Raw genomic sequence first — 12,337 nt, forward strand, 5'->3', positions numbered from 1 at the left:
TCCTTCCTTCCTTCCTTCCTTCCTTCCTTCCTTCCTTCCTCCCTTCCTTCCTCTTGAGGCAGGGTCTCACTCTGTATTGCAGGCTGGCCTTGAACCCACTTTGTAGCCTGGGCTGGGCAGCTTGAATCTATTGCAATCCTCATGCCTCAGCCTCCTGTGTGCTAGGATCCAGGCATGGGCCATCAGGGCAGCTTAACCATGGCCCTTCTACTCCAGGCCTCGGCTCCCCACTCCAGCGCTTATGCAGACCTGGGCCTGCACACCCTCTGGCTCCTGCCTGTGCCACCCTGGGAAGTGCCATCCAGTGCCCTCCTTCTGTGGCTCTGACATGTGCCATTTCAGGGCAGTGCAGACCTCAGCTCTGCTGTGAGACAGCTCATGGTCCTGAGTGCTACCACCCTCCTGCGCCTCACCAGGAGCCAGAGAAGCCCATGTGTCCTGCTGGAGTCCTTGCCTGTCTGTATCTTCTTTTTCCTTGTCTCCTGGCCTGTGCTATGTCCCCCACTGACAGGACCTGGCACTGCCTCAGGATGTCAGGCCAGGCCTGGCCCAAAAGTCTCCTTCTCCATAGTGAGCTCCAGAGGCTGGCAGATGGGGTGGCTTTTGTTCTTGGTGAAACCATGTCCCAAGTGGGTGTGTATTTATACCAGAGCAGACTGTGACCATCCTGTCTGACGCCAGCAGCTGCGAGGCCATCCATGTGGCTGCAGCCTCTAGGAGGTCCCAGCTTCTCTGCTGCCTGCGTGCATGTAATCCCCATCCTTGGAGTGTAAAACACATAGAATAAGCAAAAAATATCGGTACACACCTGTCATCCCAGCACTCTGAGAGGCTGAGGCAGGAGAATCTGAGTTTGGAGCCCAGCCTGGGTAATGTAGCAATTTACAAGACCTGGTCACCAAATAAAAATTAAGTGAGGGCCAAAGGTGTAGCTCAATGCAAAGACTCTTGGTTCAGACCCCACTACTGAAGAAAAAAAGCAAAGTTCTGGGCAGTGATGAGCAGTGTAACAGACATTGCACAGCTTGTGTAGCCGGTCGCGGGTCCTGGTGCCGGCTACTCGATGCAGCAGTTTGCAAGATCATGTTTTGTGATTGCGCCTCCCACCTCAGGCGGGGGCCAGGACAAGCACTGAGGAGCTTCTTCAGCTGTCAGGATGCGCCAAGGCAGGGTCTGCATAGAAAAGGAAGAATTAACCTTTAATTCTTTCCCTTTATTTATGAGCTTTAAAATCACAAGCTCTTTTCCTTGCATCTTCCACAAATGAACAGTGACTTTGAGAAGCCTAATCACAAATGTATGAATTCAAGCAATGCTTGTGCTCCAACTTGAGAAAGACACTTTTGTTGCTGAGTCCAGGCCCCTCCTTGGCCAGTGACAGGGGAAAAGGGGATGCGGGACGCCAAGTTCCCTTCGATGCCACCCTCGCCCTTGTTTGAGGTTGGTACCTTGTCCTCCAGCAGGAAAGAGACCTTCCCAGCCTCACACCCTGGCGACCACAGGCTGGACAGGAGGGCGGCTGTTCAGTGAGCCGGGGGGTTGGGGCCTGACACTGGGCAGGAACTAAGAAGCATCTTTTTAAGACATGGCCTAGGGCCAGTGAGGTAGCTCAGTGGTCTAAAGCACCTGTTCAGGCGAGCTTAGGCAAGCACAGGGACCAACCGTGGTTCTGGTTCGATCCCCAGCACCACCTGTGGTGCCAGCCCTGCCCCCAGGGCAGGCTGAGCCTGGCTACAGAAAAAAAAGTCATGGTCTAAATTCAAACTGACACTCCATTCAAATCCAGACCTAAGAGTTTGTGTTTCCATTGCAGGGGACAGTTGTACCTCCCTGAATTATTCAGCATTTTAGCCTAAAATACACACAATATTAAAGTAGCGGTGCCAGCGCTGCGATCAGTGGGGTAATTACTAAAAACAATTTGAGATTTGCTCAGGGTGTTTTTTAAATTTCCCTTTAAAGTGCCTTTTTAAAATCTTTGATATGTGGTCAAAATACAGGGTGAATGTGTACTTTTTTTCTGCACTAAACATTAGCTCCAGGCATGGTGGCACTTGCCTATAATCCCAGCACGGGAAGGCTGAATCAGGATGATCACCATGACTTGGAGACCACCCTAACTACAAGCAGTCCTAACTCGGGTTTTTTTTTGTTTATTAGAGTAAAGACACGTTGCCATTCCCCCTCAGAATCTGACTCCTTGCTCTGAGTACGCTGACCTTGTCACTCTGGTTGCAGTTTGAAGCGGCTCTGGAAACCCCTTTTCCTGAGTGTCTTTATGAGGTGTGGCCAGAAGTGCAGGGGACGCCGCTCTCAAAGAGTGGGAAGGCAAGTCTGCGACTCGTCCTCACCCGCCTTAGTCATCAAACCTGACACTGTGAGGATTCTGCCTCTTGCCAAAGTCAAAATGACAGTGAAAGGGAAACATTTTGAGTGGACTGAGGCAGCCGCCGCAGCCCAACCAAAGACCCTCAGGAGGGAGGACCCCAGAGCTGCTGCAGGAAGGGGCGAGGCGGATGGGCTAAGCATTCGGAGAGAGGCAGAGCATTTCATGGAGCAGCAGTGCAGCGTCTTTTACTGTCATGAATTTTTGAGGGTATAATGTTCGCTTTTTCTAATCACACCTCATATTTGTGCAGTTAGAACAGTGTTGTGTGGCTAATATAGCTGGAGCCCAATATAGATGGATTATGTTGAGGTAGACACAAGAGAGTGTTTTAAAATTATTTGGAGAATGGTTATTGAAAATAATGAAAACTGGGCCATTGAGGTAGCTCAGCGGACTAAGCACCTGCTTGGCAAGCACAGGGACTGCAGCTGATCCCCTGCACTGCATGTAGCACTGGTCCTGCCCTCAGGCATGCTGAACTGGCCCCAGGTCTGGGTGTGGTGGCGCACACCTAGAATTGCAGCTCTGGAAGGCTGAAAACAGGAGGATCGCTACGAGTCTGAGAGTCTGAGCTGCATAGTGAGACCCTGTAACAACTTAAAATGAAGAAAAGAATGAAAACAGTATTTTGCCACCCTTTTTAAAGAAGACCAATCTAAACCCCAAATAATTGGGTTTTACCATCACTTGGGAAACTCGGATAGGGTTATAGTATCACTTGAAAATGCAAATCAGATTCAGGTTGTTTGCAGTGTTGTGAAATTCTCTTGAAACTTCGTTTGGTACTTGCACAAATATTTACAGAACTTGAAAACCAAACCTACACACACGCCATGTGCGCCAAAGCCCAGCTTCCGCCCCTTCCCACCTGTGTCTTGTGCCTAACTATCTAACCCAGCACAAATTCTGTGGCCTGGCTCTGTGAGCGTCCCCTCCTTGGATCCGTGCCATCGTGGACACCAGAGAGCCCAGGGCACGGGTGGCGTCCTCTCTCTCTCAGCTCCCTTAGGCCCTGGCCCTCTGTCCACCGGATGAGCAGAAGCGACGCTGCAGTTCTGGGGACTGCTGCTCTCTTCCCCGCTCCCGAGCGTCTTCGGATCGCCCATTCCCCTGCAGTGCCTCGGTTCCCACGTTTGCCAGCAGGCGTCTTGCCCACCCAGGAGGAAGTGCCTGGGAGCCTTGGTGCTCTGGGAGTAGGAGAAGCACCCTTGGCCCTGCATCTCCCTGGGAAGGCAGTGGACCCTGCTGCCGTGCATCAGACATGCACTTGAGCCCATTGGGACAGCCTCCAGCCAGTGTGCTGCTGTGGGGTGGGGAGTCCCTCAGGGAGAGGCTGCCAGAAATGCAGCTGCTGGCCCCAGGTGCAGTCCATGGGAGATAGGACCATCCACCTCTGCCCTGCAGCCTCAGTGGGCTGGGCGGGCTGGGGTGGCCTGGACAGGCTGGGGTGGCCCAGTGGGTCCTGGAGCTGTCAGCAGGAGGGACAGTGGCCCAAGATGGGTTGAGCACCGCAGGGCTTTGGCCCTGGGTGAGGGCAGCCCTGGAGAGGGGGCTAGGATGAGTACAAAGCTGCCCAGGACTGAGTGAACTGTCAGGGGAGATGGGAGCAAAGGGCACCACTAGGCACCACCGGTTCCCAGAGGAGGGTGGGCACCCGTGAGCCCCCCCGCAGAGGCCCTGTGGGCTCCCATAGTGGGAAAGCTAGTGCAGGGGTGGCACCGGAGGGACCTGCTTAGAACTCCCTTGGCTCCCTCAAGACCTCTGTGCCTTCTCTTCAGCACCCTAAGACCTTCAGGATTCCCGCAGGACCTGTGGGTCCCTGGGCTGTCCTGTGGCAACTTCTCCCTCCCACCATGGCCCGCTTACTCAAGGTGACACATGGCCCCTGGCGCACCACAAGGCTCTGGCCAGAGGTATCACAGGCCCCTCTGCTGGGGCAGAGTCCCCAAGGCTCTCCAGTAGTACCTAGGGGAGATTGGTGGGGAGAGGGAGCCAGAGCTACCCAGGGTCACGGGGTCTGCCACAGGAAGACACAGGGTGGGCATCTCGACTTCTGCAGTCAGTGATGGGCCTTGTAGGGCAGGGTCAGTCTGATCAGGCAGGGCGTCACCTCAGTGATCCCTGGGTCTTTGCAGGCTGGGTTCCTTCTTTTGCCTTTCACTGAGTCCTATTGAAATGCTAGTTTTGAATCAGTTTGAGAGGAAAACTCAAGCACATGCTTCTAGCAAGATGGTGCTGAGGAGGTCTGCAAACCAGGGCCAGCAGTCGTGAGAGTGCCCAGGGGGTCTCTCATCTCCCTGTCCCTCTGGGCTGCACCCGTGCTCACCACATCAATGCCAACCTCCTGCCTGGGTTAGTAGATAAATGAGCAGGTCCCAGAAGCCTGGCGCACTGCCTGTGCATGCTCAGACCCTGTCCCCACCCAAGCCGCTTCCTGCACCCGGTGCCTCTTGATGGCATAGTCTTGGGGATGTGATGGGGCCAGGGTGTGGGGTGGACGCTGCTGTTGCAGGAAGGTGACATGGGTCATTCCAGGTCTCACAGGAAGTCCCCAGAGCACAGACAGAGCAAGGTCTAGCCCTTGGGGCCCAGCCTAGGCAAATGCAGGACAGAACTGCTGGTCTTGCAGTGGCCAGCGGCCAGCTCCATGTGCCATCTGGCCACCTGTCAGCTTGGTCACTGAAGGCCTTTGCCCTCCCCAGGCCTTCCTGCCCCATGGGTTGCATCAAGAGCCCTCTGTGCAACCCAGCACCAGCAGGGTCTTCCAGGAGACCCTCACCCTGTTAGTCACTTCAGAGGAACACATAAATGTGTTCACGTTTCTGGCTGGCCAGGGGTTGGCAAGAGCCTGGATGCTGCACCACCAACCTGCTGCTCCTGAGCCCCGCCATGCCCTGCGCTGCAGAAACTGTTCCCAGCCAGGCTCCCCCACAGAGGTGGGGAGTATACTTCTCCCGGGTGGCATATCTTCTCCTCAGCAATGGGAGTCAGCTACATCTTAGCCTTACACCTTACAGAGTGGTCAGGGTTAAGTCTGAAGCAGGGATGGGGGCAGGACTGACTGGGAGGGGGTTCAGCCTGAGAAATGCCTGGGCAGGAGCTCCCTCAGAGTCTGGGGATTGCAGTACCAGGTGACAACAGAGCCAGGATATAGGCGGCAGCCTTGGCATGCCTGTCAGGAGGAAGGAGGGCATGGTGAGTGCCCAGGGCTCCAGCCAGCGGAGAACCCTCCTGCTGGGACTGCCATGAAGGGGGGCCTGGGGGCTGAAGTGAGGGTGCAGGAGGGGACACCTGCAGCTGAGAGTGTCAGTGGAATGGGAGGCGCTGCGCCTGGTGGTGCCTCACTTTCTGTGGGGACTGCAGGGATGCAGCATGGCTTGAGGAGGTCATGGCTGTGACATGGAAGGGCCTGAGAAGCAGGGCTGCAGCGTGGGACTCATTCTGCCCCTGTGCCTGCCCATGTGAGACCCTGTCTTCACATCCTCAGCACAGTGATGTCAGAGGAGGGAGCAGGCTGGTAGCGGAGGGGAGTTCCCAGGAGGACGTCACTTCCAGGCCTGGCTCTGAGAAGAGGAGAACTGAAAGTGTCCCAGGACGGGAAACTGGTCACATCCTCAGTGCACCCGCTTTTCCTGCGTGGGGGTGTGGAAGCGGCTGAGACCCTGCTGTCACATCTTCCTCTGGATCAGTGTCTTGAGGTGGATAAGTGGGGTGCTGGCACTTACCAGAACCAAAACAGTTGTCAAGAAAAATACTTAGTGTGTTATCTTAACAAAACTTGTGCAAAAATCCACGCTAATCAAAGTGCCAACATTTTAGACAAAGGTAGTGTCAATCTTACTGGCTCATGTGGCCTCAGGTACCAGAGGGGCCTGCAGTGCCCCACGGTCTTGGGAGTTGGACTCTGGACCCCGTCCATAGGCCTGAGTACTCAGGCCCTCTACGCAGCACCCCTGTGGTGGTTCATTCCCTTCCCAGGTCGAGTTCTGAGTTTCCAACTCCCAGTATTGTGTTCTGAGCAACCCAGGAAGCCAGAGCCGAGGCAGCAAGGGAGGACAGGGTCCCTCAGCTGGAGGGTTTCCTGGGCCACCTGGAGCAGCCTTGGTGGGTGGCTTGGTTTTCCCGGAGGACTGTCTTCATGGTGCAGTAGTGATGTCTGACAGCCCAGCCCAGTACCCTGAGCCCAGCAAGCTCAGAGGCTGAGAGAGGGGAGCGGAAGGGGCAGGGAGGAAGGACGCCTGCAGACCCCCAAGGGGCACACACAGCCCTGGGTAAAGGGCTTGGGCTTCCCACCCTCCACCAGGCAGTCTAGGAGGTGGCATGGGCCACCAACCAAGGAGTGGGTAGCCGAAGCCTGGGCATGGTCAGGGCTGTCAGTGTTCAGTGTTGCCAGGTGTCTGTGGGGGTCCATTGTCCTGCAGGGCCTAAGAAAGAGCAGCAAGTGCCTCTCCTGGCTCTGCAGGGGGCTGCAGGCTCTGGCCCCCTGTCTTTGTGACACAACACCCAGACTTGGGCTGTCCTCCAGATGGCCCTCTTTCCTGATTGCTGGGACAAGATGCCCACTTCTGCCTCTGGGTTTATTTCATATGGTGCAAGTTTCAGGTCTGCTTGGTCAGTGTGTGGTGGAAGGGCCTGGCAGAAAAGAGCTACTCCCAGCATGGCCAATGGGAAGCAGAGAGTGGCAGGAGGGAGGGGAGTGGGCCCAGCGGTGTCCCTGCACAGGCTGCCGGGCGTCCACTTGGCCCAGGCCCCCTGCACCAGTATGGCTCTCGGCCCAGCTGGAAGCACAGACTCGCTCCGCCCTGCAGGGCAGGCTGCAGGCAATGGTGGCAGGTAGATGGGTGCCGGCAGCACCAGATTCCGAGGCTGGGATGGCAGGCTGGATGTACACCCAGGCTCTGGAGAGCGCCCAGGCAGCACCTGGTATTGCCCACCTCCGAGTGTCACAGCACAAGGTGGCTCCCCGTGGCCTGCTGGGCAAGGGGTGACAGGACAGAAAGTAGGGGAGCCAGGCCCAGAATGCCACTGGGGTCCTTGGGGCTCCAGACAGGAGCTGGAGTGCCAGCGAGACCGGGCACCAGCTGCGCCACCCTTGGCCAGCCATGCCCCTTCTCTGGGCCTCGGTTTGCACCTTTGTGGAGTGGGGGTCTGCTGGCACTCGCAGCTCCTTGAAGCGCAGGCTAGGTGAGGTCCTGTCTGCAGTGGTGGGCAGGGGAGCCCTAAGGCCTGGTACAGCCCCAAGGTAAGCGTGCCTGCCCCCAGGACTGTGGGGGTGAGGGACGCTCTGGCCCCTTCTAGGCAGCTTCTGAGGAGGCAGACCGGGGCTGCAGCGGGGGAGGGCCAATCTGGAATTTCCCTGTGCTGCCCAGGCTGGGGTCCGACGCTGTGTGAGCCTGGCCCAGTGTGGACTGCCTCTGCCAGGAAGAGGTGTGGGGTGCGGCTCCTGACCACAGGCGGGGGAGGTGGGGGTTCCCTGGGCAAGGCCACAGTCTGCACAGGCAGTGGGAGGGGACACTGCGAGGGCGGAGCCAAGCGCCTGGCTCTGCCTCCTCAAACTGTTCAGAGTGATGCGGCTCTGCTAAGATGCTGAAGCTTAGTGCGTGGGGGTTGGGGGGGGGTGCCCATTTTTCGTCCTGGAGCCGCCACCCCTTCCCACTGGGCCCGCCTACATCAAGGAGGGGCACAGCCTGGGGGCTGGCCAAGCCTACTGTGCCTCCTGCCTCACAAGGCGCTCTGCTCAGCCTGGAGGGTACTGATGACAGCAGGTGGGTGCTGGAATAGGGCTGGGGATAGGGCTGGGGTGGAGACTGGGGGTGGGGGTTTCTTGTCCAGGGAGCTTGTGCTGGGGTCTTCTAGAATGTGCTGGGGCTCTGCAGGAGCCCCTCAGAGCTGGCCATGGGTCCAGGACCTCTTAAAATGGGAGGGGGCTGTGCTGGGGACCCTGATGCTTGGGGCATTGACTTGGAGGAGCTGGGTGCAGCATGCATGCGCTGGCCACAGCTGCCCTCTGAGAGGGCTGAGCTGCTTGAGAGGGGTCCCTCAGGGCTTTGGTGCACCCGTCTGTGGGCCTGAGATCCTTGGGAGTGATGGCCCGTGTTGGAACAGAGTGTAACTGAGCGCTTGCCCTAGAGACAGGCAAGTTCAGTCTCGGGTCCTGCGTGTGTCTACATGGGGGCTGGTGCTTGGTCACCCACCTGAGGCCCTCTGTGTCCACTCACTCTGTCCCCATGGTGTGGCCAAGCCCCAGGGGCTGCAGCGAGCTCAGCCACTGCTGGGAGCCAGGAACTTCTCTCCTGGATGGGCGGCTTTCAACCTCCTCTTGTGCCATCAGCCGAGTCTCAGCATCAGAGGAGGAGAGGTCCGGTAGAGGGCTGGGGTAGGGACGGGGGGGGGGGCGGTGTTCTCAGCCAGGGAGCCAAGGAAACCAAGGCCCAGAGAAGGGGCATGGCTGGCCAAGGGTGGCACAGCTGGTGCCCGGTCTGCCTGGTGTTCCAACTCCTGTCTGGAGCCCCCAGGAGCCCAGTGGAGCCCTGTCTCAATGGAGCATTAGTCCCATGCAGGTAGGAAGTTACAGGGGCCCAAGTCTCCGTTTCCCCTACCCAGGGTTCCTGGCAGCTTCTCCAAACCGAAGTGCTCACTGCAAGCGACTGGGAAGGAGTCAGTGTGAAATTGTGAGGTCTGGGTCCCTGCTAGTGGGTGCAGGAAGTCCCAGGAGGAGCCAGAGTCTTTCCATTGGTTTTGTGGCACTGCAGTTTGAGCCCGAGCTGCAGCCCCAACTGCAGGGCTGAGTAGGATCTCAAGGCGGGGTCCTGGGGGTCGTGAGAGGCACAAGGCCTCAACACAGCTGGTATCAAGGGCTCAGGCTCCCTCCAAGGGGCCTCAGAGCCAGGGCTGAAGAGGACAGAGAGCAGAATCCTTCCAGGGGATAGAGGCAGAGCCACGAGTGGTGTGGAGACCACACAGGACGCTTGGGGCTTAGCTGCTGGCAAATGCGCCTTTCTAACCCGACAGCGAAGTCTGAGGAGGTGGAGGCAAGTGAGCACTGCCTGGCTGTGGGCCTGGAGGTCCTAGGGCCCCCAGCCCTGAACTCTTATGTCTTCAGTCCCAACTGGGAGTGCTTCCCTCTTCCATGCCCTCCGGCACCCTCAGGGGAGCTGGTCTGGCTTGGGGCGCAGGGGGCGAGTAGTACCTCCCTCCCCTAAGAATCTCAAAGGGAAGCGCAGAGGCCTGCTCTTTGATGGACTGCTGGCTCCCAGCCCACCCAGACCCACCTCCGGGACCCCAGTGCTGGCACTGGCTAGCTGTCCTCATCAGGATCCCAGGCAGCGCCCTACAGGGGCCCCACTTGCAGCGGGCAGGAGGATGTCGGAGTTGGGGCATCCAGAGTCTGGTTACCTTCACTGCTGGCCATGGCCCAGGCCACCAAGCTTGGCCCTCCTGGGAACCAAGGGGCTGGCATGCATGAGGAGGGGTGACGGGCACTGCCAAGGACAATGGGGCAGGCCTCAGCTCTGGCCAGCAGGGTCAGGGCCTGGAGGGACAGGGATACCCTCATGCTACGTCCTTGGGAGCTCTGTCCTGGAGTTCTAGGTGGACACCTGCTCCCAGCTGTGGCTGGGATGGATTTGATCCAGGGAGGACATCCAGAGGACAAGGAGCAAGGGGGAAAGGTGGGGCTCTAGAGCAGTCAGTCCTGCACTCCACCCCTGCTGTACTGTGCTCCATGTCATAGAAAGACCATATGGAGGACAGGGCCATAGCTCATGGGGACAGGTGCCCAAGCAGTGGAGGTGCCTCCCAGCCAGGTTGGTGGGGCAGTGGGCAGCTGCGACTCTGCCCTGGGGCCTGGGATCCTCAGGTCAAAGGGTGCCACCTCAGGGTCTCTGCCTAGAGCTGCAGGCTATGAGATTGGCCAGCTTGCCCTGTCCAGCACAGAGCTCTGATGGCTTGGGGGTGGGGTGGGGGGAGCCTGCAGTAGGAAGTCTAGGGGAGGAGGGCTTGGGAGACAGAAACTGATCTGCCCCAGCTCCACAGCCGTGGATTCCCTTGGGGTCTCTGAAGGCCTTGGTTTCCCTACCCATCCATAAGGCGGGAGTAGCCCTGAGGGTGACCTCGGCTTTTCAGGTTCTATGATTGCTCTGGACATCTGTGGTCTTTGTACAGGGTGGGGGCCAGGGGCAGGCAACTTGGGAGCAGGGTGGGGCTGCTGCAGCGCCCACCCTCTGCTGACTCCTGCCTCTCCTGCAGCCTGGGACCATGAACGGTACATGCCCATCCCCCCACGGGCCCTACGCTCTCCAGATCTTCACTGTTGTCTACTCAGCCGTGCTGCTGTTGCTGGGCCTGCTGCTCAACGGCCTGGCACTCTGGGTGTTCTGCCGCCGCATGCCGCAGTGGACAGAGACCCGCGTGTACATGACCAACCTGGCTGTGGCTGACTTCTTCCTGCTGTGCTCCCTGCCCTTCATGCTACTCTCCCTGCAGGACAGCAAGGACACGCTGCTGTGCCAGGTCTCACAGACCATCTACATGGTCAACAGGTACATGAGCATCAGCCTGGTCACGGCCATTGCGATGGACCGCTACATGGCCTTGCGGCACCCGCTGCATGCCCGCAGGCTCCGCTCCCCAGGGCAGGCGGCAGCTGTGTGCTTGGCGCTCTGGATCCTGGTGATCGGCTCCCTGCTGCTCCGCCTGTACCTGGGGCAGCAGGAGGGTGGTTTCTGCTTCCGGAGCTACTCACGGCACCAGTTCAGCTCCACCATCCTCTCGTTGCTCGGCTTCTACCTGCCGTTGGCCGTGCTGGTCTTCTGCTCCGTGCAGGTGCTGATGGCGCTGGCCCACAGGCCGGCTTCTGACACAGGACAGGCTGAGGCCACCCGCAAGGCCACCCGCATGATCTGGGCCAACCTGATCGTGTTTGTGGTCTGCTTCCTGCCACTGCACGTGGTCCTGACTGTGCAGGTCGCTGTACCCCCCAGCTCCTGTGTGGCCCGCAGGGTGTTCAGCCTTGCCCTCTCCACCACCAGCCAGCTGTCCAATGCCAACTGCTGCCTGGATGCCATCTGCTACTACTACATGACCAAAGAGTTCAAGGATGCATCTGCACGGCCCTCAGCCTCCAAGAGCCAAGACTCCCAGAGCCTGACCCTGTCCTAGGAATGTGTTGCCCATATGGCCTGAACCCGTAGGGCCCAGATCAGCCTGAGCTCACTGTGGGGCATGACCTTCCAAGGCCCAAGTGGGTGGGAGCACAGGGTACGGAACCTGGGGACACTGCCCCTGCTCCCTTGGGAAGGATGGGGTGAGGGCCAGGGACCCCAGCTGGCTATACTGCTGCCAGCAGAAGCAGGTGCCCGGGGCACTGTGGGGGCGCCTCGATGGCCAGCCTTCTGCTCTGGTCCCTAGGGCAGTGATGGAGACCACTACGAAGCGGCTCTGAGCAGGACCTAAGTTAGCCAACCGGCCTTCCATGTGAGGCTGTCGGAAGCCCAGGCCCCTTGACTGGTGACGGGCAGTGCACTCCTAGTGGGTGAGCCTCTGAACTGCTGGTCCCAGCTTAGGCCTGTCATGGCCTATGAGGCTATAACAGCTCAAAGGATAAGACGAGGCCACAGCTGAGGACACCTGGCTCCAGCCCCAAGAACTCAACAGACACGTAGCTGCAGGCATCTCCCTTCTGCAGCAAGGGTCAGCCTGGAGATAAGCTAGCCCTCCAGTTAGCTTGATTTCCTACTCGGGGAAAGTCTCTGAGCTGACTCCCAAGGTCCTGCCCAAGTCTGGCGCTTTCTTCAGTTGTTCTCCTTTGTTTGAAAATCAAATAAATGTGGGGCACCAAAGAAATGTTTTGTCTCAGCCTCCAGAGAATCTTGAATTCTGCTAGAGGGTTTAGACGCCCCCCAGCCCTAAAATCATACCACTTCTCTCCTTCCTCCCCTCCCCTCCCCT

At 58.4% G+C, this 12,337-nt stretch overlaps 1 protein-coding gene across 2 annotated transcripts in view; it reads left to right on the top strand.

Moving 5' to 3' along the window:
- Positions 1 to 12,158, top strand: part of Gpr35 (G protein-coupled receptor 35) — a 19,197-nt gene extending 7,039 nt beyond the window's left edge. The window contains exons 1-2 of one of the 2 annotated variants that reach the window (XM_004637437.2): positions 8,036 to 8,154; positions 10,637 to 12,158. In XM_004637437.2, coding sequence (XP_004637494.1) covers positions 10,646 to 11,548 — 903 coding nt within the window. In that variant the 5' untranslated portion in view covers positions 8,036 to 8,154; positions 10,637 to 10,645 and the 3' untranslated portion in view covers positions 11,549 to 12,158. Of the gene's footprint in view, positions 1 to 8,035; positions 8,155 to 10,636 lie in introns of those variants that run through there. The other variant, XM_023722120.1, reaches the window with a different exon arrangement.
- Positions 12,159 to 12,337: the final 179 nt, after the last annotated feature.

The sequence above is a fragment of the Octodon degus genome, unplaced genomic scaffold (genome assembly GCF_000260255.1).
Source record: "Octodon degus isolate 3935 unplaced genomic scaffold, OctDeg1.0 scaffold00089, whole genome shotgun sequence".
NCBI lineage: Eukaryota > Metazoa > Chordata > Mammalia > Rodentia > Octodontidae > Octodon > Octodon degus.